At 43.1% G+C, this 23468-nt stretch overlaps 1 protein-coding gene across 5 annotated transcripts in view; it reads left to right on the forward strand.

Annotated features, from left to right (window-relative positions):
• Positions 1–23468, forward strand: part of LOC105472252 (cyclin dependent kinase 12) — a 78105-nt gene that overhangs the window by 48924 nt on the left and 5713 nt on the right. For all 5 annotated transcript variants that reach the window (XM_011725321.2, XM_011725322.3, XM_011725324.3 and 2 more), the window contains 7 exons: positions 2386–2442; positions 4789–4890; positions 9932–10009; positions 11652–11768; positions 14460–14591; positions 19844–20055; positions 21020–21472. In XM_011725321.2, the coding sequence (XP_011723623.1) occupies positions 2386–2442; positions 4789–4890; positions 9932–10009; positions 11652–11768; positions 14460–14591; positions 19844–20055; positions 21020–21472 (1151 nt within the window). The remainder of the gene's footprint in view (positions 1–2385; positions 2443–4788; positions 4891–9931; positions 10010–11651; positions 11769–14459; positions 14592–19843; positions 20056–21019; positions 21473–23468) is intronic.

A 23468-nucleotide genomic window follows, 5' to 3' on the forward strand; every position in this document is an offset into this window, starting at 1 on the left:
GGCAGGTGGATCACCTGAGGTAGGGAGTTCAAGACCAGCCTGACCAACATGGAGAAACACCATCTCTACTAAAAATACAAAATTAGCCATTAGTGGTGGTGCATGCCTATAATCCCAGCCATTTGGGAGGCAGAGGTTGCAAGTGAGCCGAGATAGTGCCATTGCACTCCAGCCTGGGCAACAAGAGTGAAACTCAGTCTTTTTTTTTTTTTTTTTAAGTGCTATCGACAGGTTCTATAGCAGACTAAATTCATTTAATAAACATTTATTTAGTACCTAGTGTGAGCCAGGCAGGAAATATGTTAGATGCTGGTGATATTCAGCTCTACCCTGATTTCTGTAACTATATATCCATTTCCATTTTAACTTTCAGTCATACTATGTGCCTTGAATCTTGAATCGTCTCAGGCTTTCAGAGTAAGGATGCCAAGTAATTTGAGGAATCATCTTTGTCTCAATATAAGTTAACTATTTCTTTCTGCTTTTCTCAGAATTTGCTTATAAATTGAACTTAATGTAATGGTGTTTGGAGCAAATGGATAAGGTACCTTTAACTTGACTAGGAATAAGCATTGATTTAATGTAGAAGTTTGTTGCTGGTAGTTACCTTGTTTTAATATTGTCCCATGTTCATATCTTGGGGAGTACCTCTTGGCCTTTTTTCTGTACTACATATTGAGTCCCCTGTGCTTGAGACAAGAATTCTTTTGGATTTCAGATTTTTTTAGATTTTGGAATATTTACATTATATTTACTGGTTCTGAACATCCCAAATCTGAAATGTTCCAGTGAGTATATCCTTTGAGTATCATGTTGGCACTCAAAAAGTTTCAGATTTTGCTTCAGACAGAGATGGGGGGAAAGGGTTCTGAAAAATTTTGGATTTCAGATTTTTGGATTTGGATGCGCAATCTGTATCTCATTTTTTTGCCTGATCTGAGCTATTAGACACCTACACCAGCTTCCTGTAAGAGAGTGAGCTGGCTTTTCATGCCCTAAGAAGTAGGAAGGCTGTAAATATGACTAAGGAGGTTACATGAATTTAGATAATTATCATTAATCCAAAGTAGTCAATAAATAGTTGTTGGGTTTTTTTGCATTGTCCACCCCCTCCAATGAATAAATAGTTTTTAAATAGATTCCCAACATTTTGCCTTGCAGTTTTCAAAATTATTCCTTCATGCAGGAGGAGAGAGAGCATCAGGAAAAATAGCTAACGCTTGCAGGGCTTAATACTTTGGTGATGGGTCAAGAGGTGCAGTAAACCACCATGGAACACATTTACCTGTGTAACAAACCTGCACATGTACCCTGGAACTTAAAAAAAAAAAAAAATTCCTTTATATCACTGTCAAGGATAGAATACTGAGCAGAGGCCAGTCATGGTGGCCCATGCCTGTACTTCCAGCCCTTTGGGAGGCTGAGGAGGGAGGATCACTTGAGCACAGGAATTTAAGACCAGTCTGGGCAACACAGGGGAACTCTGTCTCTACAAAAAAATAAAATAATTAGCTGAGCATATTGGTGCATGCCTGTAGTCCCAGCTACTCGGGAGGCTGAGGCTAGAGAATCACTTGAACCCGGGAGATCATCAAGGCTGCAGTGAGCCACAGTTGCACCACTGCACTCCAGCCTGGGTGATAGAGTGAGACTCTGTCTCAAAAAAAAAAAAAAAAAAAAAAAAAAAAAAAAATTACTGAGCAGAGTGAAACATGGTTGGGATCTCCTTGAAGTGATTCTCAAAGCCTGATTCTCAGGCCAGCTGCATTAGCATCACATATGGGCCTGCTAGAAATGCAGATTCATGAGCCACGTTCTACTGAGTCAGCATCTCTTAAGAATGGGGCCCAGGAAACTGGATTTCTTTGCTTGTTTTTTCAGAGATAGGGTCTTGCTCTGTTGCCCAGGCTGGAGTGCAGTGGCCTCCCAAAGTTCTGGGATTACAGGTGTGAGCCACCATGCCCAGTCTGTTTGCCCTCTTAAATCTTTCCCAATCTAGAACAGCTCATTTATTTTTTTCCCAACAATAAGTATTTAATCTAGCAGGTTCTAGGTACTGTTGTTTACCATGAAATAAACTTAGCTAAGGAGTCAAATTCAGAAAATGTAATAATAGTTTGTTTCTTTTAAAAGCCTAAGGCATTATAATTGAAGTAGTCAAAAAAGGTTTAATTAGGGGGATTGAGTGTTAAGAGTAGAAGTAACCATGAACTGGGTATTGTATGAAATTTTTAAAAAAGAAAGAGAAAAGAGTAGAACGAAGAGAGCAGAAGTTAAAATTTATTTTTGTAATTCCTTTAGCTCCTAACTTGGCGCATGACTTTTCAGGTGTATTTTGGAGGCCACTGCTATTGCTTATGAAAATAATTGTTTTTTGTTTTACAGTGGGCAAATCAAACTAGCAGATTTTGGACTTGCTCGGCTCTATAACTCTGAAGAGAGGTAAGGCATTAATAAAATTACATGTCGGAAATCAGGTTTGTTTTTTTGAGGCAGAGTCTTACTCTGTTGCTCAGGCTGGAGTGCATGGCTTGATCTCAGCTCACTGCAGCCTCAACCTCTGTGGGCTCAGGTGATTCTCCCACCCTAATCTCACAAGTAGCTGGGACCATAGGTGGGTATCATCACACCTGGCTAATTTTTGTATTTTTAGTAGAGACAGGATTTTGCTATGTTGCCCAGGGTCGTATTGAACTCCTGGGCTCAAGCTATCTACCTGCCTCAGCCTCCCAAAGTGCTGGGATTACAGACGTGAGCCACCACATCCAGCCAATAATCTTTTTTTTTTTTTTTTGGAGACAGAGTCTTGCTCAGTCGCCCAGGCTGGAGTGCAGTGGTGCAATCTCGGCTCACTGCAAGCTCTGCCTCCCGGGTTCAAGCCATTCTCCTGCCTCAGCCTCCCGAGTAGCTGGGACTACAGGCGCCCGCCACCATACCTGGCTAATTTTTTGTGTTTTTAGAAGAGAAAGGGTTTCACCATGTTAGCCAGGATGGTCTCGATCTCCTGACCTCATGATCTACCCGCCTTGGCCTCCCAAAGTGCTGGGATTACAGGTGTGAGCCACTGTGCCCGGCCTTTGCTTTTCTTTTTTTTTGAGACAGAGTCTCACTCTGTCACCTGGGCTGGAGTGCAGTAGCGTGATCTCCGCTCACTGCAACCTCTACCTCTCCGGTTCAAGCAATTCTCCTGCCTCAGCCTCCCGAGTAGCTGGGATTACAGGTGCCCGCCACTATGCCCAGCTAATTTTTTGTATTTTTAGTAGAGATGGGGTTTCACCATGTTGGCCAGGCTGGTCTCAAACTCCTGACCTCGTGATTCATCTGCCTCGGCTTCTCAAAGTGCTGGGATTACAGGCATGAGCCACCGTACCCGGCTAAGAATCTTTTTTATTCCTGGATATTCTAGTATTCTGCAAGTTGCAGCAACTGTTAGAGTTCCCTAATTATCTGAAAGCGTTATCACTTAGATTTTAGGCAGCAAATTTTATCTAAATTCTTGAATCGTCCCTTGACTGGAATAAATAAATTAGAATGGAAGTTATTTATTTCTCTCTCTTTTCTTTTCTCTTCCTTTTTCTTTTTCTTTTTCTTTCCCAGAGATTTGCACTTGTTGCCCAGGCTGGAGTGTAATGGCACGATCTTGGCTCACTGAAACCTCTGCTTCCCAGGTTCAAGCAATTCCCCTGCCTCAGCCTCCCAACTAACTGAGATTACAGGCATGCGCCGCCACGCCTGGCTAATTTTGTATTTTTAGTGGAGACGGGGTTTCTCCTTGTTGGTCACGCTGCTCTCGAACTCCCAACCTTAGGTGATCCACCCACTCAGCCTCCCAAAGTGCTGGGATGACAGGTGTGAGCCACCGCGCCTGGCCTTTTTTCTTTTTTTTTTAATAGGCCAGGCGCAGTGGCTCACGCCTGTCGTCCCAGCACTTTGGGAGGCCCAGGTGGGTGGATCACCTGAGGGCAGGAGATCAAGACCATCCTGGCTAACAGGGTGAAATCCCGTCTCTACTAAAAATACAAAAAATGAGCCAGGTATGGTGGCGGGTGCCTGTAGTCCCAGCTACTCGAGAGGCTGAGGCAGGAGAATGGCATGAACCTGGGAGGCAGAGCCTGCAATAAGCCGAGCTGGTACCACTGTATTCCAGCCTGGGGGACAGAGCAAGACTTCGTCTCAAAAACCAAAAATAATAGAGGTGAGATCTTGCAGTGTTGACCAGGCTGGTCTTGAACTGGCCTCAAATGATTCTCCCCTATAGGCCTCCCAAAGTGCTGGGATTACAGGCATAAGCCACCACGCCAGGCCTGGAAGTTACTTCTTTTTTTTTCTTTTTTTTTTGAGACGGAGTCTTTCTCTGTCACCCAGGCTGGAGTGCAGTGGCGTGATCTCGGCTCACTGCAAGCTCCGCCTCCCGGGTTCATGCTGTTCTCCTGCCTCAGCCTCCCGAGTAACTGGGACTACAGGCGCCCGCCACTGCACCCGGCTAGTTTTTTTGTATTTTTAGTAGAGACGGGGTTTCACTGTGGTCTCGATCTCCTGACCTTGTGATCCACCCACCTCGGCCTCCCAAGTGCTGGGATTACTGGTGTGAGCCACCACACCCAGCCTGGAAGTTACTTCTTCATCTCCCACTTCTGACCAGTTTAATTTTGGAGTGTTAGGTTGCTATGGATTTGTTTTTCAGTCTCATCTTCATTTGGCACCTATTTCTATTTGTATTTAGTTATATGAATATTTTTCATCAGAAGCCATTGTAAGTTTATGTCATGGTTGTTTTTTATATTTCAGTCGCCCTTACACAAACAAAGTCATTACTCTGTGGTACCGACCTCCAGAACTACTGCTAGGAGAAGAACGTTACACACCAGCCATAGATGTTTGGAGCTGTGGGTAAGGTTCTGTTAACTTTTTCTCTTGTCTGTAACTTACGTATTGTTGACTTGTACTTTGTTTTCTCTGTACACTGGCTTTTTAGAGCTCTTATGGTGATAAACTTTTGGCCAGATTTCTGGGGAATCTGTTGAATATTTCTTAATGTCAGAGACACTTTATTTAAAAAACAGATTTCTTCTTTTTTTTGTTTAAACTTTGAATTGATACCTTATTTGGAAATAAGATATCCAAGTAAGGTTCATAGATTGCAATTGATTACATCAAATCTTTTAATTTTACATTCCCCTTCTGTGTTACCTAATTTTGATTTATTTTGTTTCCTTATAATTTCCTTAGAAGAAACTATTTCACTTGTCCTATCCAGCCTTTTGTAGTCTGGATTTCGCAGATTGTATCCTTGTGATGATACATATATATTTTAGCATGATTTTTTATCTTTTTTTTTTTTTTTTTTTTTTGGAGAAGGAGTCTCGCTCTGTTGCCCAGGCTGGAGTGCAGTGGCGGGATCTCCGCTCACTGCAAGCTCCACCACCTCCCGGGTTCACGCCATTCTCCTGCCTCAGCCTCCCTAGAAGTTGGGACTACAGGCGCCCGCCACCACACCTGGCTAATTTTTTTGTATTTTTAGTAGAGACGGGGTTTCACCGTATTCACCAGGATGGTCTCGATCTCCTGACCTCATGATCCACCCGCTTCGGCCTCCCAAAGTGCTGGGATTACAGGCGTGAGCCACCGCGCCTGGCCGATTTTTTATCTTTTTATTGTTTGAGACAGAGTCTTTCTATGTTGCCCATTCTCGAGTCCAGTGGCTGTTCATAAGCATGATCATAACATGCTATATCCTTGAACTCCTGGGCTCAAGCAGTCCTCCTGCCTCAGCCTCCTGAATAGCTGTAACTACAGGCGCATGTTGCCGTACCCAGCTTATCTTTTTTACTTTTCACAAATTGTAAATGGATTAAAGGTTGATTACTCACCACCCACCCAGGGTCAGGTAGTAGACCCTGAAACTACTTTACAGTTGGTTTTGAATACTTCTAACAAAAGTTGTATAATCAGTGGTACATCAGAGTTGGGAGGTGGGGAGCAGTGGGAGCCTCTGCCCAGAGTACAAGCAGTAAATTAGTATGTTGTCTGTGGAAGATTTTGAAACAACAAAACAAAACAATCCAGTATAAACTAGTCAGCTTTTTATTATGGCCTTGTGAGGGCAGTTCTAAATGAGCAGATTTGTACACACACACCACTTTACATAATAGTAATAGTCTTTTTTTGGGATGTTTTCAGTTACTTGGCCATTGCCCACATCTGTTAATTCATTTGTGGTTATTTTATGATGGTCACATTCTAATTATATCATTTCTTATTGGAATGCTTTATATCCTCCCATCTGTTTGGCTGAACTCAGGTCTAAATAATATAGAAACGGTAGGATAAAAGTTAATTCTTTAATTTTATTTAACAGTTTTCAAAATAATGAAGTAGTTTCCTAGTATCCTTCAAAGATGACCAATGAAAAATGTTTTTGTTTTTTGGTTTTATTATGAACTCGTAGATTTAAACTTATTTGATGTATTTTAATCCATTGTGGTTATTATCCTTATTCTTGTTCAAACTGTGCAGGCTTTAGCCAGTGGGAGCTTATTCAGGCTATATTTTGAGTCTTTTTGACACACCATAGTAGTGTTATAGTAGAAAACATCTTGTTTTTGGTTCTAAGCTTGTCCTGTTCATTTCCTGTCCCAGAACTGGAATCAGCCATTTCTCTAAGGAGTCTTAGTTCCTTTTAGTGGAAAATTATATTTAGAAACTACAGTTTGTGTGTTGGGGCATGGATGTTTTAAATGGGCCATGTTTGTTAATTGTATCTTTTTTTTTTTTTTTTTTTTGAGACGGAGTCTGGCTCTGTCACCCAGGCTGGAGTGCAGTGGCGATCTCTGCTCACTGCAAGCTCCGCCTCCCGGGTTCACGCCATTCTCCTGCCTCAGCCTCCCGAGTAGCTGGGACTACAGGCGCCCGCCACCTCGCCCAGCTAGTTTTTTTTGTATTTTTTAGTAGAGACAGGGTTTCACCATGTTAGCCAGGATGGTCTCGATCTCCTGACCTCGTGATCCGCCCGTCTCGGCCTCCCAAAGTGCTGGGATTACAGGCTTGAGCCACCGCGCCCGGCCGTTAATTGTATCTTATGTCGTATGATTTATGCCCACTCACACACTGTCCTTGACCTCTATACTTTACAATTCTGACATATATACTTCCCAGTGGAGCAAATCACTTCTTTCCATTCTTTTCCTTCCTCTATTAATGTCAGTCTTTAAGAGGAGCACTACAGGGGTTTTATTTTAAAATTCAACAGAATGATGGAGAAAGAGCATAATTTCTGTAGTAGCCTACCCAAATCAAATAAAGCTTTAGTTAAATTTTACTGACTCAAGCTGGGTGTGTTTTTGTTCTGGACTATTTGCTTTAACAGTATTAGCATTTAAATTATCACAACCAGGCTCTAAAGTTAACGCCCCATTAAGATGCATGGGGAAAGTTCATAGCTCTGTTTGGTACTATTATTTCAGTCTGTGCAGCCTGCCACCTCAGTGTAGTAGCAAAGTGTTGATTACATAATGAAGATGTCTTCCCACCAAAGGACTGGAAACCAAAAGAAAATAAAACAGAAAAACACAATTGGAAATTACAACTACAGAAATTTAGACATTCTTCAAAGCCCAGTGGCTCATTGAATTAAGATTTTGTTTGAGTTTTGATGTGAACTTACTACTTTGGTGATCCATGGTAGTCTCTCTGAAGATATTTCTATGGGATTTTTTATAGAGAATTGGTATGACAGTTCAGTGTGCAAATTAGAATCAAGAGGAGAAACTAGAAAGACTAGTACAGCAAATTATGTTGGGAATCTGAAAACCTAGTAGTTTTTTTTTTTCTTTTTTTCTTTTTTAAATGTCTGAGTATACCCTCTGTGACGACAACACTGCACTTAGAACTTGATGTGGCAGTTAATGTTGAAAGCAGAATTAAATTTTACTTTTCTTTTTTTTTTTTTTTGAGACGGAGTCTCGCTCTGTCGCCCAGGCTGGAGTGCAGTGGCCAGATCTCAGCTCACTGCAAGCTCTGCCTCCCGGGTTCACACCATTCTCCTGCCTCAGCCTCCCAAGTAGCTGGGACTACAGGCGCCCGCCACCTCGCCCGGCTAGTTTTTTGTATTTTTTAGTAGAGACGGGGTTTCACCGTGTTAGCCAGGATGGTCTCAATCTCCTGACCTCGTGATCCACCCGTCTCGGCCTCCCAAAGTGCTGGGGTTACAGGCTTGAGCCACCACGCCCGGCCTAAGTTTTACTTTTCTTTAATTTTTATAGAGTTGAGATCTCACTGTGTTGCCCAGCCTGGTCTCACACTCCTGGGCTCAAGCAATCCTTCCACGTTGGCCTCCCCAAGTGCCAGGATTACAGGCATCAGCCACTGGGCCTGGCCTAAATTTTACTTTTACTTTTCCATCTCTGAATAGGGTTTGAGAGAATGCAGGAAGTAAGAATTTATCTTTAAAGTTGTTTTAACATAATTTGTTTAAAGGTCCAAATTCTAATAGAAAAATACTACTTAAAAAGCTAGGTTTGTTTTGCTTTCTCAAATTAAGTCAAACTAAAGAATTTCAAAGTAAAACTATAAATTTGGTTTTGTATTTGTTTCATTTCAAAGCATAGGTCAGATTGACCATTTTTTTTTCTCTCCTCACTTCAAAAAAATGAAAAATTTCAGGTATATAACAAAAACTGTAGAATATTCATGTAATCTTTTATTATTATTATTATTTCAAAGAGATGTGGTCTTGCTATGTTACCTACCAGTCTGGTCCTGAACTCTTGGCTTCAAGTGATCCTTCTGCCTAGGCCTCCCAAAGTGCTGGGATTACAGGCATGAGCTGCCATGCTCAGCCTTTATTTTAATTTATTTTGAAATAATTTCAATCTATGGAAAAGTTACAAGAATAGTACAGAAAACTTTAGTATAGCCTTATCAAATTCATTCAATATTTAAACCTTTTTTTTTGAAGTATAAACTGCATATATTTTTATATGTTTTTACCTAATATATCCACCAGTAAAACCATCAACACAGCCAAGATAATGATTACCCGCCAGTTTCCTTATGCTCTTTTATAATCCCTTTCCTCTACCCATACCCTCCCATTACCAAGCAAACCACTGTTCTGCTTTCTGTCACTATATAGATTAATTTCTATTTCTAGAATTTTATACAAATTATATAGTATATACTCCCCCCACTCTTTTAATCAGCATAAATGATTTGAGATATATTCATGTTTTATTCACTAGATTCTACTAAAAATACAAAAAAATTAGCCGGGTGTGGTGGTGCATGCCTGTAGTCCCAGCTACTTGGAAGGCTGAGGCAGAGAATCACTTGAACCCAGGAGGCAAAGGTTACAGTGAGCAGAGATTGCGCCACTGCACTCCAGCCTGGGTGACAGAGTGAGACTCTTATCTCAAAAAATAAAACTAAAAAAGTCCAAGTGATCCTAGCTGATGACAGTAAATTATTTTCTTTGCAATACAGTGCCAAGAGGGCTATAGTATAATGCATCTTCTACAGAGCAGATTAATGACAAAAACAAATACAAACTTTATAGAAACTAACTACAGAGAGCATCCTTGTTTATTTATTTATTTTTTGTTAGTATTGTTCTTTAATTTTGAGCATCCTTGTAAAATTGTCTTTAGTTATTTCCTTAATTTACAATGGCATGATAGAAAAGGACTCTTGACTCCCTTTCTCTGTTCATAGAGTGTCCTTAATAGGTGACAGAAGTTTGATCTGCTGGCAAATTTAAATCCTTTATACTGTCTGTTTCACTGTAAGAAATATTTTCTCTTTGGAAACTCAGACACTGAAATTTGGGGCTAGTTATCTTCGTTGCAACTTGATACATTAATATAAAAAATTTTTGAGACACTTTAAATAGGCTCTAAGAATTTCTCTTCTGACCTCTCAATTTTACCTTTTCTAGATGTATTCTTGGGGAACTGTTCACAAAGAAGCCTATTTTTCAAGCCAATCTGGAACTGGCTCAGCTGGAACTGATCAGGTACAGCTGTACATGTGCTCTTGAGTGCCCAGGTGTGATAGGTAATCTCATCCTCCAGTTTCTAACACTTTCTAGTCATTCTGAATGAGTTTATGTTTCTTATGTCCAAGTAAGTTTCTCTTTACTCAGTCAGGTTTACCATATATTTTGTCATGGGCTATGCATATAAAGAAGTTTTATTTCATCTCATTTTTAGGTCTTACCTTGCATATTTTTTATTAGCTCTTCATATAAAAGCATACCATTTTTGGGATGGCCGTTCCATTCATAGCTCAGATTAGATTAAATTTATTCAGTAAACATTTATTGAGCCTGTTGTACAACAGATTACTTTTAACATTAAACTTTAGGATTCAGAGATAAAGTACGTCCCTGCCTTCAAAGAATTTAGAATTTAGTAAGGTATATAGCAAGTAAATAGTTATGAAATACAACTTATAATATAAAATTTGGGGAAGGCCCAGGATTGGGCTGGCATTTGGGCAGATTTGTTTTTGTTTTGTTTTTTCAATAAAATTAAAGGGAAGAATATAGCAGGTTAGTGTAGTGTTTTTTGTTTTTTGTTGTTTTTAAATAGAGAGTGTCTCACTTTGTCACCTAGAGTGGAGTGCAGTGGCGTAATCATAGTTCACTGCAGCCTCAAACTCCTGCACTCAAGTGATCCTACCTCCTTACCCTCCTGAGTAGCTTGGACTACACCTGTAGTCCCAGCTATTTTTTCATTCATTTGTTTTGTAGAGACAGGGTCTCATTATGTTTGTTGCCTGGGCTTGAACTCCTGGGCTCAAACAGTCCTCCCGCCTTGACCTCCCAAAGTGCTGGGATTACACACATGAGCCACCACACCAGCCTAATGTAGACCTTTGTTTTTTTTTTTTTTGAGACGGAGTCTCGCTCTGTCGCCCAGGCTGGAATGCAGTGGTGTGATGTCGGCTCACTGCAAGCTCCACCTCCCGGGTTCACGCCATTCTCCTACCTCAGCCTCCTGAGTAGCTGGGACTACAGGCGCCTGCCGCCACCCCCATCTAATGTTTTTGTATTTTTAGTAGAGACAGGGTTTCACCATGTTAGCCAGGATGGTCTCGATCTCCTGATCTTGTGAGCTGCCCGCCTTGGCCTCCCAAAGTGCTGGGATTACAGGCGTGAGCCACCGCCCCCGGCCAATGTAGACATTTTTTAAAGGTGGTATGTAACTCAATTTTTTTTTGTTGTTATTTGGTAAACTGTCAATTATCTATCAAAATGTTCAGTCTTATACTCTCTTCTCATCTCACAGTTTACCCTATAGGGTTACTATAGGACCAACTTAGCCCTTTGTAATTAGTATTAACCGAACAGAACAAAACTGGTAATAAAAACCTGTATAGGGGGATCAAAACATTCCACAAATCCAAATAATGTGAATCATTTAGGATTATTATCCAAGTATGTTTTCTTTGCTCTATTATAACCAGTTCTTTCTGTTCTATTCCTTTCTGTCCTTAAAGCAGTAATATCATATTTTCCTTTCTGCATGCCCTCTAATGTAATAAGCAAAGATTCCCCAGACCTCAGGAGGTAATAATTACTGCTTCTGAAATCTCCAGAATTCATGATGCTGACTCACTCACTCTGTTGTTCCTGCTTTTTGCTTTGTTTTTAGCCGACTCTGTGGTAGCCCTTGTCCAGCTGTGTGGCCTGATGTTATCAAACTGCCCTACTTCAACACCATGAAACCGAAGAAGCAATATAGAAGGCGTCTACGAGAAGAATTCTCTTTGTGAGTTTGGGGAAAATGTTACATCTCGTTTCTGTGTCTGGCTGGTGTTGAGACTTGACTTTTTCCTGGTCTGGGGAATTAATGTCCCAATTTATCATGGCAACACAGTGTAGGAAAACATTTTAGTTTTGAACAGTATATGAGTTTTATCATAGCCCTTTTGTAATTTTCTCTTCTGAAGGCTTTAGACAATAGAAAACCATTTTATTTTGAACAATATATAAATTTTCTCATAGCCTTCTTGATCTTCCCATGAGAAAAAGAGAATGGAACTGTTGCTTCATGGTTTTTTGTTTGTTTGTTTGTTTTTTAAATTGAGACAGGGTCTTGCTCTGTTGTCCAGGCTGGAGTGCAGGGCTCACTGCAGCCTTGACCTGCTGGGCTCAAGCAATCCTCCCACCTTAGCCTTCTTTTTTTTTTTTTTTTTTTTTTTTTTTGAGACAGTCTCACTTTGCTGCCCAGGCTGGAGTACAGTGGTGTGAGCTCGGCTCACTGCAACCTCTACCCTCCGAGTTCAAGTGATTCTCCTGCCTCAGCCTCCCACGTAGTTGGGATTACAGGCGCCTGCCACCACGCCCAGCTAATTTTTGTATTTTTAGTAGAGACGGGGTTTCACCATGTTGGCCAGGCTGGTCTTGAACTCCTGACTTTGTGATCCATCCACCTCTGCCTTCCAAAGTGCTAAGATTATAGGCATGAGCCACCGCGCCTGGCCCCACCTTAACCTTCTGAATAGCTGGGACCACAGGAAACTGCCACCACACCTGGCATTTTTTTTTTTCCCCCTGTAGAGATAGGGTCTCCTAATGTTGCCCAGGCTGGTCTTGAGCTCCTGGGCTCAAGTGATCTTCCTGCTTCAGCCTCCCAAAGTGCTGGGCTTAAACTATGGGAGGCTAAGGCAGGAAGATCACTGGTTGTGCCACCACGCCAAGTGATCTGCCCGCCTCGGCCTCCCGAAGAGCTGGGATTATAGGTGCAAGCCACCACACCTGGCCAGAGCTGGCCATATTTTTACTTGTGTTATAGCACAGCAGTTCTTGTTTGTTTTTGAGACGAGGTTTCGCTCTTGTTGCCCAAGCCAGAGTGCAATGGCATGATGTCGGCTCACTGCAACCTCTGCCTCCTGGGTTCAAGTGTTTCTCCTGCCTCAGCTTCCTGAGTAGCAGGGATTACAGGCACTTGCCACCACGCCCAGCTAATTTTTTTGTATTTTTAATAGAAACGAGGTTTCACCATGTTAGCCAGCCTAGTGTCAAACTCCTGATCTCAGATTATCCACCCGCCTTGGCCCCTCAAAGTGCGGGGATTACAGGCATGAGCGACTGTGCCCGGCCCAGCATTTCTCTTTTTTTTTATTTTTTTGAGACAGAGTCTCACTCTGTCACCCAGGGTGGAGTCCAGTGGTACGATCTCAGCTCAGTGCAGGCTCCGCCTCCCGGGTTCACGCCATTCTCCTGCCTCAGCCTCCTGAGTAGCTGGGACTATAGGCGCCTGCCACCATGCCTGGCTAATTTTTGGTACTTTTAGAGATGGGGTTTCACCGTGTTAGCCAGGATGGTCTTGATCTCCTGATCTTGTGATCCACCCGCCTCGGCCTCCCAAAGTGCTGGGATTATAGGCTTGAGCCACCACGCCTGTTCCCGGCCCAGCATTTCTTAAATCCTGTGTGGGAGCAAATCTGCTTGCTTGAGTTGGCCAACTTCCAACTTCCTTTCTTTGGTTTTACATGGAAATTCAAAGACTTTTTTTTTTTTTTTTTTTGAGACTGTCTCACTCTGTCTAGGTGTGATCTCACTGCAACCTCCGCCTCCTGGGTCCAAGCGATTCTCAGCCCTCCGAGGAGCTAGGATTACAAGCATGCGTCACCATGCCTGGCTAATTTTTTCTATTTTTAGTAGAGATGGGGTTTCACTTTGTTGGCCAGGCTGGTCCTGAACTCCTGACCTCAAATGATCCACTCGCTTCAGCCTCCCAAAGTGCTGGGTGGGACTATAGGCATGAGCCACCATTGCCCATCCCTTTTTTTTTTTTTTTTTTTTTTTTGAGACGGAGTCTTGCTCTGTCGTCCAGGCTGGAGTGCAGTGGCCGGATCTCAGCTCACTGCAAGCTCCGCCTCCCGGGTTCACGCCATTCTCCTGCCTCAGCCTCCCGAGTAGCTGGGACTACGGGCGCCCGCCACCTCGCCCGGCTAGTTTTTTGTATTTTTTAGTAGAGACGGGGTTTCACCGTGTTAGCCAGGATGGTCTCGATCTTCTGACCTCGTGATCCGCCCGTCTCGGCCTCCCAAAGTGCTGGGATTACAGGCTTGAGCCACCGCGCCCGGCCCCTTTTTTTTTTTTTTTAAAAAAAGAGATGGGCTCTTGCTCTGTTGCCCCGGCTAGAATGTAGTTGTGCAGTAAGAGCTCACTGCAGCCTCAAATTCCTAGGCTCAAGTGATTCTCCATTGTCAGCCTCCCAAGTAGCTGAGACGACAGGGTGCACATTACTGCACCCACCTAATTAAAAATATATATATTTGTAGAGGTGAGGTCTCAGTATGTTGCCCAGGTTGATCTCAAACTTCTGGCCTCAAGCAGTCCTCCTACCTTGGCCTCCCAAAGTCCTGGAATTACAGGTGTGAGACCCTTTCACACAAAATTTGAGAACTGTAGGGTCATTGTGAACTTGTCCTTTCTGTGTTCTTTTCCATAGCATTCCTTCTGCAGCACTTGATTTATTGGACCACATGCTGACACTAGATCCTAGTAAGCGGTGCACAGCTGAACAGACCCTACAGAGCGACTTCCTTAAAGATGTTGAGCTCAGCAAAATGGCTCCTCCAGAGTAAGTGCTGGTAGCCGCGTTGTGACCCTAAACCTTCCCCTGGGCCTTAGAAGATGAGAAACTCATAAAAGAACCATAAACGCCCAGTAAGACCCAAATGAAGAGGTGTCTTTGAGTATTATGGTTGAGGTTTTTTTTGTTTTATCTTTGTTTTTTTCTTTATATAAGTAATAGATTTAGCTTTGATGCTTGTTCTAATTTGACTCAAGCTGTCTTCTTTTGTCCCTGGATCTCCATCCCAGAATATTGTTCTTTTTTTTTTTTTTTTTTTTTGAGACGGAGTCTCGCTCTGCCGCCCAGGCTGGAGTGCAGTGGCCGGATCTCAGCTCACTGCAAGCTCCGCCTCCCGGGTTCACGCCATTCTCCTGCCTCAGCCTCCCGAGTAGTTGGGACTACAGGCGCCCACCACCTCGCCCGGCTAGTTTTTTGTATTTTTAGTAGAGACGGGGTTTCACCGGGTTAGCCAGGATGGTCTCGATCTCCTGACTTCGTGATCCGCCCGTCTCGGCCTCCCAAAGTGCTGGGATTACAGGCTTGAGCCACCGCGCCCGGCCCAGAATATTGTTCTGTAGAGCCTCTTTGAAAGTATTCCTTTTAGATTTTTGTGGGTTGGTTGGTTGGTTGATTTACTTATTTTTGAGATGGAGTCTTTCTCTGTCGCCCAGGCAGGAGTGCAGTGGCGCAACTCAGCTCACTGCAACCTGTGCAGGGTTCAAGCGATTCTCATGCCTCAGCCTCCCGAGTAAGTGGAACTAAAGGCACACACCACCACACCTGGCTAATTTTTGTATTTTTAGTAGAGACAGGGTTATACCATGCTGGCCTGGCTGGTCTCGAATTCCTGACCTCAGGTGATCCACCTACCTCAGCCTCCCAAAGTGTTGGGATTGCCGGCGTAAGCCACTGCGCCCTGCGTGTTTTTTTCTTTTTTGTTGTTGTTGTTGTTGTTGTTTTGAGATGGAATCTTGTGCTCTGCCTCCTCCGCCTCCCATGTTCAAGCGATTCTCCTGCCTCAGCCTTGCGAGTAGCTAGGATTACAGGTGCCCACCACGATGCCCGGCTAATTTTTTTGTGTTTTTGTTTTGTTTTGTTTTGTTTTGTTTTTTGAGACGGAGTTTCGCTCTTGTTGCCCAGGCTGGAGTACAGTGGCGCAATCTCGGCTCATCACAACCTCCACTTCCCAGGTTCAAGCGATTTGCCTGCCTCAGCCTCCCCAAGTAGTTGGGATTGCAGGCATGCGCCACCATGCCTAGGTAATTTTGTGTTTTTAGTAGAGACAGGGTTTCTCCATGTTGGTCAGGCTGGTCTCGACCTCCTGACCTCAGGTGATCCACCCGCCTCAGCCTCCCAAAGTGCTGGGATTACAGGCATGAGCCACCGCGCCCGGCCATTTTTTTGTATTTTTAGTAGAGACAGGGTTTCACCATGTTGGCCAGGCTGGTCTTGAACTCCTACCCATCTTGGCCCCTCAAAGTGCTGGGATTATAGGTGTGAGCCACCACGCCTGGCCTGTTTGTTTGTTTGTTTTGAGATGGAATTTTACTCTTGGCATCTAGGCTGGAGTGCAGTGGCACAATACTGGCTTACCGCAATCTCTGCCTCCTGGTTTCAAGTGATTCTCCTGCCTCCGCCTCCCAAGTAGCTGGGGTTACAGGCGCCTGCCACTATGCCCGGCTAATTTTTGTATTTTTAGTAGAGACGGGGTTTCACCACGTTGGCCAGGCTGATCTTGAACTCCTGGCCTCAGGTGGTCCGCCTGCCTTGGCCTCCCAAAGTGCTGGGATTATAGGTGTGAGCTACTGCTCTCAGCCTTTTTTGTTTTTTTCCAAGTCAGAGTGTCGCCCTGTCGCCCAGGCTGGAGTGCAGTGGCATGATCTCGGCTCACTGCAACCTCCACCTCCTGGATTCAAGTGATTCTCCTGTCTCAGCCTCCTGAGTAGCTGGGATTACAGGTGCAGGCTACCACACCCGACTAATTTTTTTTGTATTTTTAGTAGAGACAGGGTTTTACCATGTTGGCCAAGCTGGTCTCAGACTCCTGACTTCAGGTGATCTGCCTGCCTCAGCCTCCCAAAGTGTTGGGATTACAGGCATGAACCACCATTTTTTTTTTTTTTTCCTAATTGTAGAAATGGCGTCTCACAATGTTGCCCAGGCTGTCTCAAACTCCTGGGCTCAAGTGATTTTCCCGCCTCAGCCTTCCAAAGTCGTGGGATTACAGCCAGGAGACACCACGCTTGGCCTCCTTCTGGTTTTTGCTTTTAACCATTCCTTCTGCTGCAATCATGCATATCTCTGGTGACCACATATATCTCACACTTGCAGAGACAGTCCCAGTTTTTGGGGTTTTTTTTGGTTATTATTTTTGAGACAGAATTTCACTCTTGTTGCCCAGGCTGTAGTGCAGTGGCGTGATCTCGACTCACCACAAGCATTTCTCCTGCCTCAGCCTCCCGAGTAGCTGGGATTACAGGCATGCGCCCCCATGCCTGGCTAATTTTGTATTTTTAGTAGAGACAGAGTTTTGCCATATTGGTCAGACTGGTCTTGAACTCCCGACCTCAGGTGATCTGCCTGCCTCAGCCTCCGAAAGTGCTGGGATTACAGGCGTGAGCCACTGAGCCCGGCCGATAGTCCCAGTTTTAAATGGTTTCCATCACTGCCAGTTTTTTTTTGTTTTTGTTTTTTTCTGAGACAAGATCTCTCACTCTGTCACCCAGGCTGGAGTGCAGTGGCGTAATCTCAGCTCACTGCAACCTCCACCTCCCGGGTTCAAGCGATTCTCGTGTCTCAGCCTCCTGAGTAGCTGGATTACAGGAGCCTGCCACTACAGCTGGCTAATTTTTATATTTTTATTTTTATTTTTATTTTTTTATTTTATTTTTTTAAATTTAATTTTATTTTTTTTTTTTGAGACGGAGTCTCGCTCTGTCGCCCAGGCTGGAGTGCAGTGGCGCGATCTCGGCTCACTGCAAGCTCCGCCTCCCAGGTTCACGCCATTCTCCTGCCTCAGCCTCCTGAGTAGCTGGGACTACAGGCGCCCACCACCGCGCCCGGCTAATTTTTTGTATTTTTAGTAGAGACAGGGTTTCACCGTGGTCTCGATCTCCTGACCTTGTGATCCGCCCGCCTCGGCCTCCCAAAGTGCTGGGATTACAGGCGTGACCCACCGCGCCCGGCCTAATTTTTATATTTTTATTAGAGACAAGGTTTCACCATGTTGGTCAGGCTTGTCTCCAATTCCCGACCTCAGGTTATTTGCCTGCCTCGGCCTCCCAAAGCGCTGTGATTATAGGCATGAGCCACCGTGCCTGGCCAGGTTACTGAATTTTGATGTAAGAAATAAGATCTTTCGGCCGGGCGTGGTCGCTTTTACTGGTAATCCCAGCACTTTGGGAGGCCAAGGTGGATGAATCACCTGAGGTCAGCAGTTCAAGAGAGCCTGGCCAACATGGTAAAACTCCATCTTTCCTAAAAATACAAAAAATTAACCAGGTGTGGTGGTGTGCACTTGTAGTCCTGGCTACTTGGGTGGCTGAGGGAGGAGAATTGCCTGAACTCAGGAGGTGGAGGTTGCAGTGAGCCGAGATTGTGCCAGTGCCTGCCTGGGCCATAGAGTGATACTCCATCTGAAAAAATTAAAGTAACATAAAAGAAATATGATATTTTGATGTGTCTCTATTTCATTAAAATCTTATGAATGCCTCTGTATTGTTTTGGAGCTTCATAGGTTCATATCCCACATTATAGCACATAAAAAGTCTTTTATCTGGCCTGACGCAGTTGCTCAACGCCTGTAATCCTAGCACTTTGGGAGGCTGAGGCAGGCGGATCACCTGAGGTCATGAGTTCGAGACCAGTTTGGCCAACATAGTGAAACCTCGTCTCTACTAAAAAATACAAAAATTAACCGGGTGTAGTGGCATGTACTTGTAGTCCCAGCTACTCAGGGAGACTGAGGCAGGAGAATCACTTGAACCTGGGAGGAGGAGGTTGCAGTGAACCGAGATTGCACCACTGCACTCTAGCCTGGGCAACAGAGCAAGACTTTGTCTCAAAAGAAAAGGAAAAAAAGAGTCTTTTAGCTTTGAATTTGTCACTGACAGTATTATAGCTTTAATATCAAATTTTGGGGGTCGTTTTCTTACCTTAAGAAAGACTGCATGTCTTAAAAATGGATAGGATGTTAGTTCATGAGTAGGTAGTAACTAAATCTGATTGCTCCAAAGAAATGTCCAAATTCATGTATTTTTTTGAGACACACTCTTGTTCTGTTGCCCAGGCTGGAGTGCAGTGATGTAGTCTCGGCTCACTGCTGCCTCCACCTCTCGCGTTCAAGCAATCCTCCTGCCTCAGTCACCCTAGTAGCTGGAATTAACAGGCACACAACACCACACCTAGCTGATTTTTATATTTTTAGTAGAGACAGGATTTTACCATGTTGCCAGGCTAGTCTCGAACTCCTGACCTCATGATCCGCCTGCCTCTATCTCCCAAAGTGCTGGGATTACAGGCGTGAGCCACTGTGCCCAGCCAAATTCATTTATTACATTGGAATATTGATACATTGAATATGACTTGATATATATAAGGGTTTTACTAAAATTTGGGGACTCCTATTATAGAGAGATTTTTGTAGTAAGATTTTATCTACTTGGTCTGGTTGTATGGGAAAGTCTGGAAAAATGTACTAAGTTATACGTAGTGCTGAACTCCACAGATGAACAAGTTGATATCCAGTCGTGGAAATTCTGTGGGCAGAAAGGGGAAAGAACTAGTCTGTGGTCCTCACAAACGAAATTACACATAAGTTGATTTTGCACAGAGATGTTTTGATCATGATACATGGTTCCATGGTTTAAGTCACCACCTTTCCTCGACCTTCTGTGTACATTAACAAGCCATTTCTGTCCTCCTCTTTATTCCCTGCTGAAACTTGATCAATACAGTTGTCCTTTATTCTTGTTATGCCAAGGAAAGACAATATTTATATGGGAATTTATATAGCTAGTCTGTACCTAGTATTAGCAAGATCCTCCTTTCTCACTGTATAACTTTCTTGTACTTTTGTACTTTTATTTCCTCAGACTACCGTCTGCCATGACTTCTTTTACACTGCTGTTACCTACTTTTGTTTTCCTTATTCTTTACATTTCCCACAGTCTTTGCCTTCCCATTTTAATCCTTTGCTCCTCCATTCATTCACTGCCGCATTCCCATACATATTTCCCCTTTGCTTTGTCTTTTTCCAGTCTCCCCCACTGGCAAGATTGCCATGAGTTGTGGAGTAAGAAACGGCGACGTCAGCGACAGAGCGGTGTGGTAGTGGAAGAGCCACCTCCATCCAAAACTTCTCGAAAAGAAACTACCTCAGGGACAAATGCTGAGCCTGTAAAGAACAGCAGCCCAGCACCACCTCAGCCTGCTCCTGGCAAGGTGGAGCCTGGGGCTGGAGATGCAATAGGTCAGTGCCAGAATGGGGACTTTGTGCTTTTACTAAGCGTATTTGGCAGGTTTTGAAGGTCAAGTGTAAGGATTCTGTGTGTGTGTCTGTGTTTTAGTTTTTGTCCAGTGAACCATTAGGAAAGAGGTTAATGTCCTCATTATGGGGAGAAGGAGATTAACCAAGTTTTGTACATATGGTCCAGAAAGTCTACAATGGATCATTTTCCTTTCCTGAAATATGTATGGAACACTGTATCTCAATTAAATGTGTGGCATAAATCAGTGAATTAGGTAAGCCAAATTTAATATAAGGTTAGTTCACCCGTGACTTTCTAACACACATAATTTAGAGCCTTGTTTATATTAGATTTGATAAGACCTTCATAGAATCTAATCATGTTAAATTACAATAGCTGAATGTTGTTCTGTAGACTTATTTTGATCTAAATGTATCTGAAGCTATGTCATATTGAACTATTACAACAAAGTAGTTCTCCTGTTTTATGACCAATTCTTCGGAACAAAAGATACTCTTTTCTGGTTCACTTTCCCTTCCCTCTTCACTTACAGCAGTGGTTCTCAATACTGGCTATACATTGGAATCATCCAGGAAGCTTTAAAAACAATTATGCCCATCTAAGGATGGGTCCTGAGGCATCTGAATAGGAGAGATTTTAAAATCTCTCCTGGTAATTCTGATGTACAGTAAGGGTTGAAAAATCACAGACCTTGAAAAATACAGGTAAAATGGAGTCACTTTTATGCGTAGTCCAGAGATGTTTTAGTTATTAGTGCCTGTATTTTTTAAGGGAAAGCATAAAGAATAACAAACTGTGTCATGACATTTTAAGGCATGAAAAATGAGACATTTAAAATGAAAACTTCATTTTTTGGATATTGTAAGTTGTTGTTGCCAGTTGAAGAAGGCAAAGGGTCGTTGGCCTGTCTCATCCTCTTATATTGGCTTCACTGTCTTTCCACAGGCCTTGGTGACATCACACAACAGCTGAATCAAAGTGAATTGGCAGTGTTATTAAACCTGCTGCAGAGCCAAACCGACCTGAGCATCCCTCAAATGGCACAGCTGCTTAACATCCACTCCAACCCAGAGATGCAGCAGCAGCTAGAAGCTCTGAATCAATCCATCAGTGCCCTGACGGAAGCTTCTTCCCAGCAGCAGGACTCAGAGACCATGGCCCCAGAGGAGTCTTTGAAGGAAGCACCCTCTGCCCCAGTGATCCTGCCTTCAGCAGAACAGACGACCCCTGAAGCTTCAAGCACACCAGCTGACACGCAGAATATTTTGGCAGTTCTCTTGAGTCAGTTGATGAAAACCCAAGAGCCAGCAGGCAGTCTGGAGGAAAACAACAGTGACAAGAACAGTGGGCCACAGGGGCCCCGAAGAACTCCCACAATGCCACAGGAGGAGGCAGCAGGTAAACAGACCGGTCATGAATCTCATTGAGCTCAGGTGCTGTTTATACCCTCTTAAAAATATCTTAACATTTTTTTTTCCCCCACATCAATGGCCTTGGTTTCAGTTATTCTGTAACCTAGTCTACAGGAAAACATAGCACCAAGTAATGTATTTCTTGCTTGGCTTCTTTTATTTAAGTCTCAGAGCTTCCCAAAGCACCTTTCCTATATTGATTGTTTTTCCACTTCCTAGGAGATAGGTAAGTAAAGCCCCTGTGTTCTAACCAACGAAACCACAGCCATAGCTAGTGATGCATCTTGAACCACACATCTTGAACTGTGTGTGGTGGCCAGCTAATCCTAGCACTTGGAAATCTGACTTCCAAACAAACCATTATCAGACTATACTTCTTTACCTCCAGTGGAGTGGATGCTGAATGCCAGTCTTTCCTGGAAGATACAATCAAGAAAACCCTAATAAAATATCATTGTTAATTTCCTGAAGAATAATTTGGGAATATTTCTAAGTAGATAATTAACACTATACATTTCTTTTCCCTAAAATAATAGTATATAAGAACAATTCCTTTAAATCTGTTTCTAATAGAAGCAATTGAATGGACCCCAGATCAGGAAGTGAGTATATTATAAAGAAAAAAAGGAAAATGGGGATAAGTTATACTTTAATCTCACATGACCATAGTGTGCAATTTATTAGAGGAAAAAGCATTTTAAATTTTTAAATTCTGATTCACAGTGTATTTGCAAAATCTTTACTTACGTGAAAGTGTTTTTAATTCCTTGGAAATTCTCACTGCCCATGAAGACCCCATGAATTGGGGAATAAGAAGAGGCTCGAGGGCTGAAGAGGTATACTAATCTTCAACTTTAGGGTCCTATATTCACATTTCATATAAGGTGTGGTACAGAAAGTATATATTTTAAGGCCTGGCCTATGGCCAGAAATTGTTGTATTTACTTTTCAGAGGAAAGTGTAGAAATGTCATAACTAATTATTGCAGTCACCCCTGGATTATTCAGTTGGTGCCTCTACACTGGCTCACTTGGTATTATTTCTCCCCTGCTGTCTCTATTTGGCCATTTCACTGTTAATTAGCACTTCCACCAGAGGGCAGACTGTATAAGCCAGAGAAAGTGACAGCCTATTAATTTGGCTGCTGTTTTGCTATTCTGTACTTATTGGGAAGGGTGATTAGTTGAAATCAAATGAGTAAAATGAAGTTTTTGTTTTTGTTTTTGTTTTTGGAGGCAGAGTCTTACTCTGTTGCCCAGGCTGAAGTAAAATGGCATGATCTTGGCTCACTGCAATCTCTGCCTCCTGGGTTCAAGCAATTCTCCTGCCTCAGCCTCCCGAGTAGTTGGGATTACAGGCATCCACCTCCACACCGAGTTGATTTTGTATATTTAGTGGAAATGAGGTTTTACCATGTTAACTAGGCTGGTCTCGAACTCCCAACCTCAGGTGATCTGCCCGCCTCGGCCTCCCATAGTGCTGGGATTACAGGCTTGAGCCACTACCCCTGGCCTGAAGTTTTAAATTTATTTTTACATTTCAATAATACATCCTTATTGTTGTCAATCCTAAAAGTCTGTACTTTTTTCTGTTTGTCTGTTTTGAGACAGAGTTTCTCTCTGTCGCCCAGGCTGGAGTACAATGGCGCAATCATGGTGCACTGCAACCTCTGCCTCCCAGGTTCAAGCAATTCTCCTGCCTCAGCCTCCCAAGTAGCTGGAATTATAGGCACCCACCACCACGCCCAGCTAATTTTTTTGTATTTTTAGTAGAGACGGGGTTTTGCTGTGTTGACCAGGCTGGTCTTGAACTGCTGACCTCAGGTGATCCACCTGCCTTGGCCTGCTAAAGTGCTAGAATTACAGGTGTGAACTACCACGGCCCGGCCAAAAGTCTGTACTTTTAAGGATTGACAACATTGATATTTTAAAGATAACAATATGATTTATAATTCACATTTTATTTTTAATTCCTTTAAGAAG

This window comes from Macaca nemestrina, chromosome 17, assembly GCF_043159975.1.
Source record: "Macaca nemestrina isolate mMacNem1 chromosome 17, mMacNem.hap1, whole genome shotgun sequence".
In the NCBI taxonomy this organism is placed as follows: domain Eukaryota; kingdom Metazoa; phylum Chordata; class Mammalia; order Primates; family Cercopithecidae; genus Macaca; species Macaca nemestrina.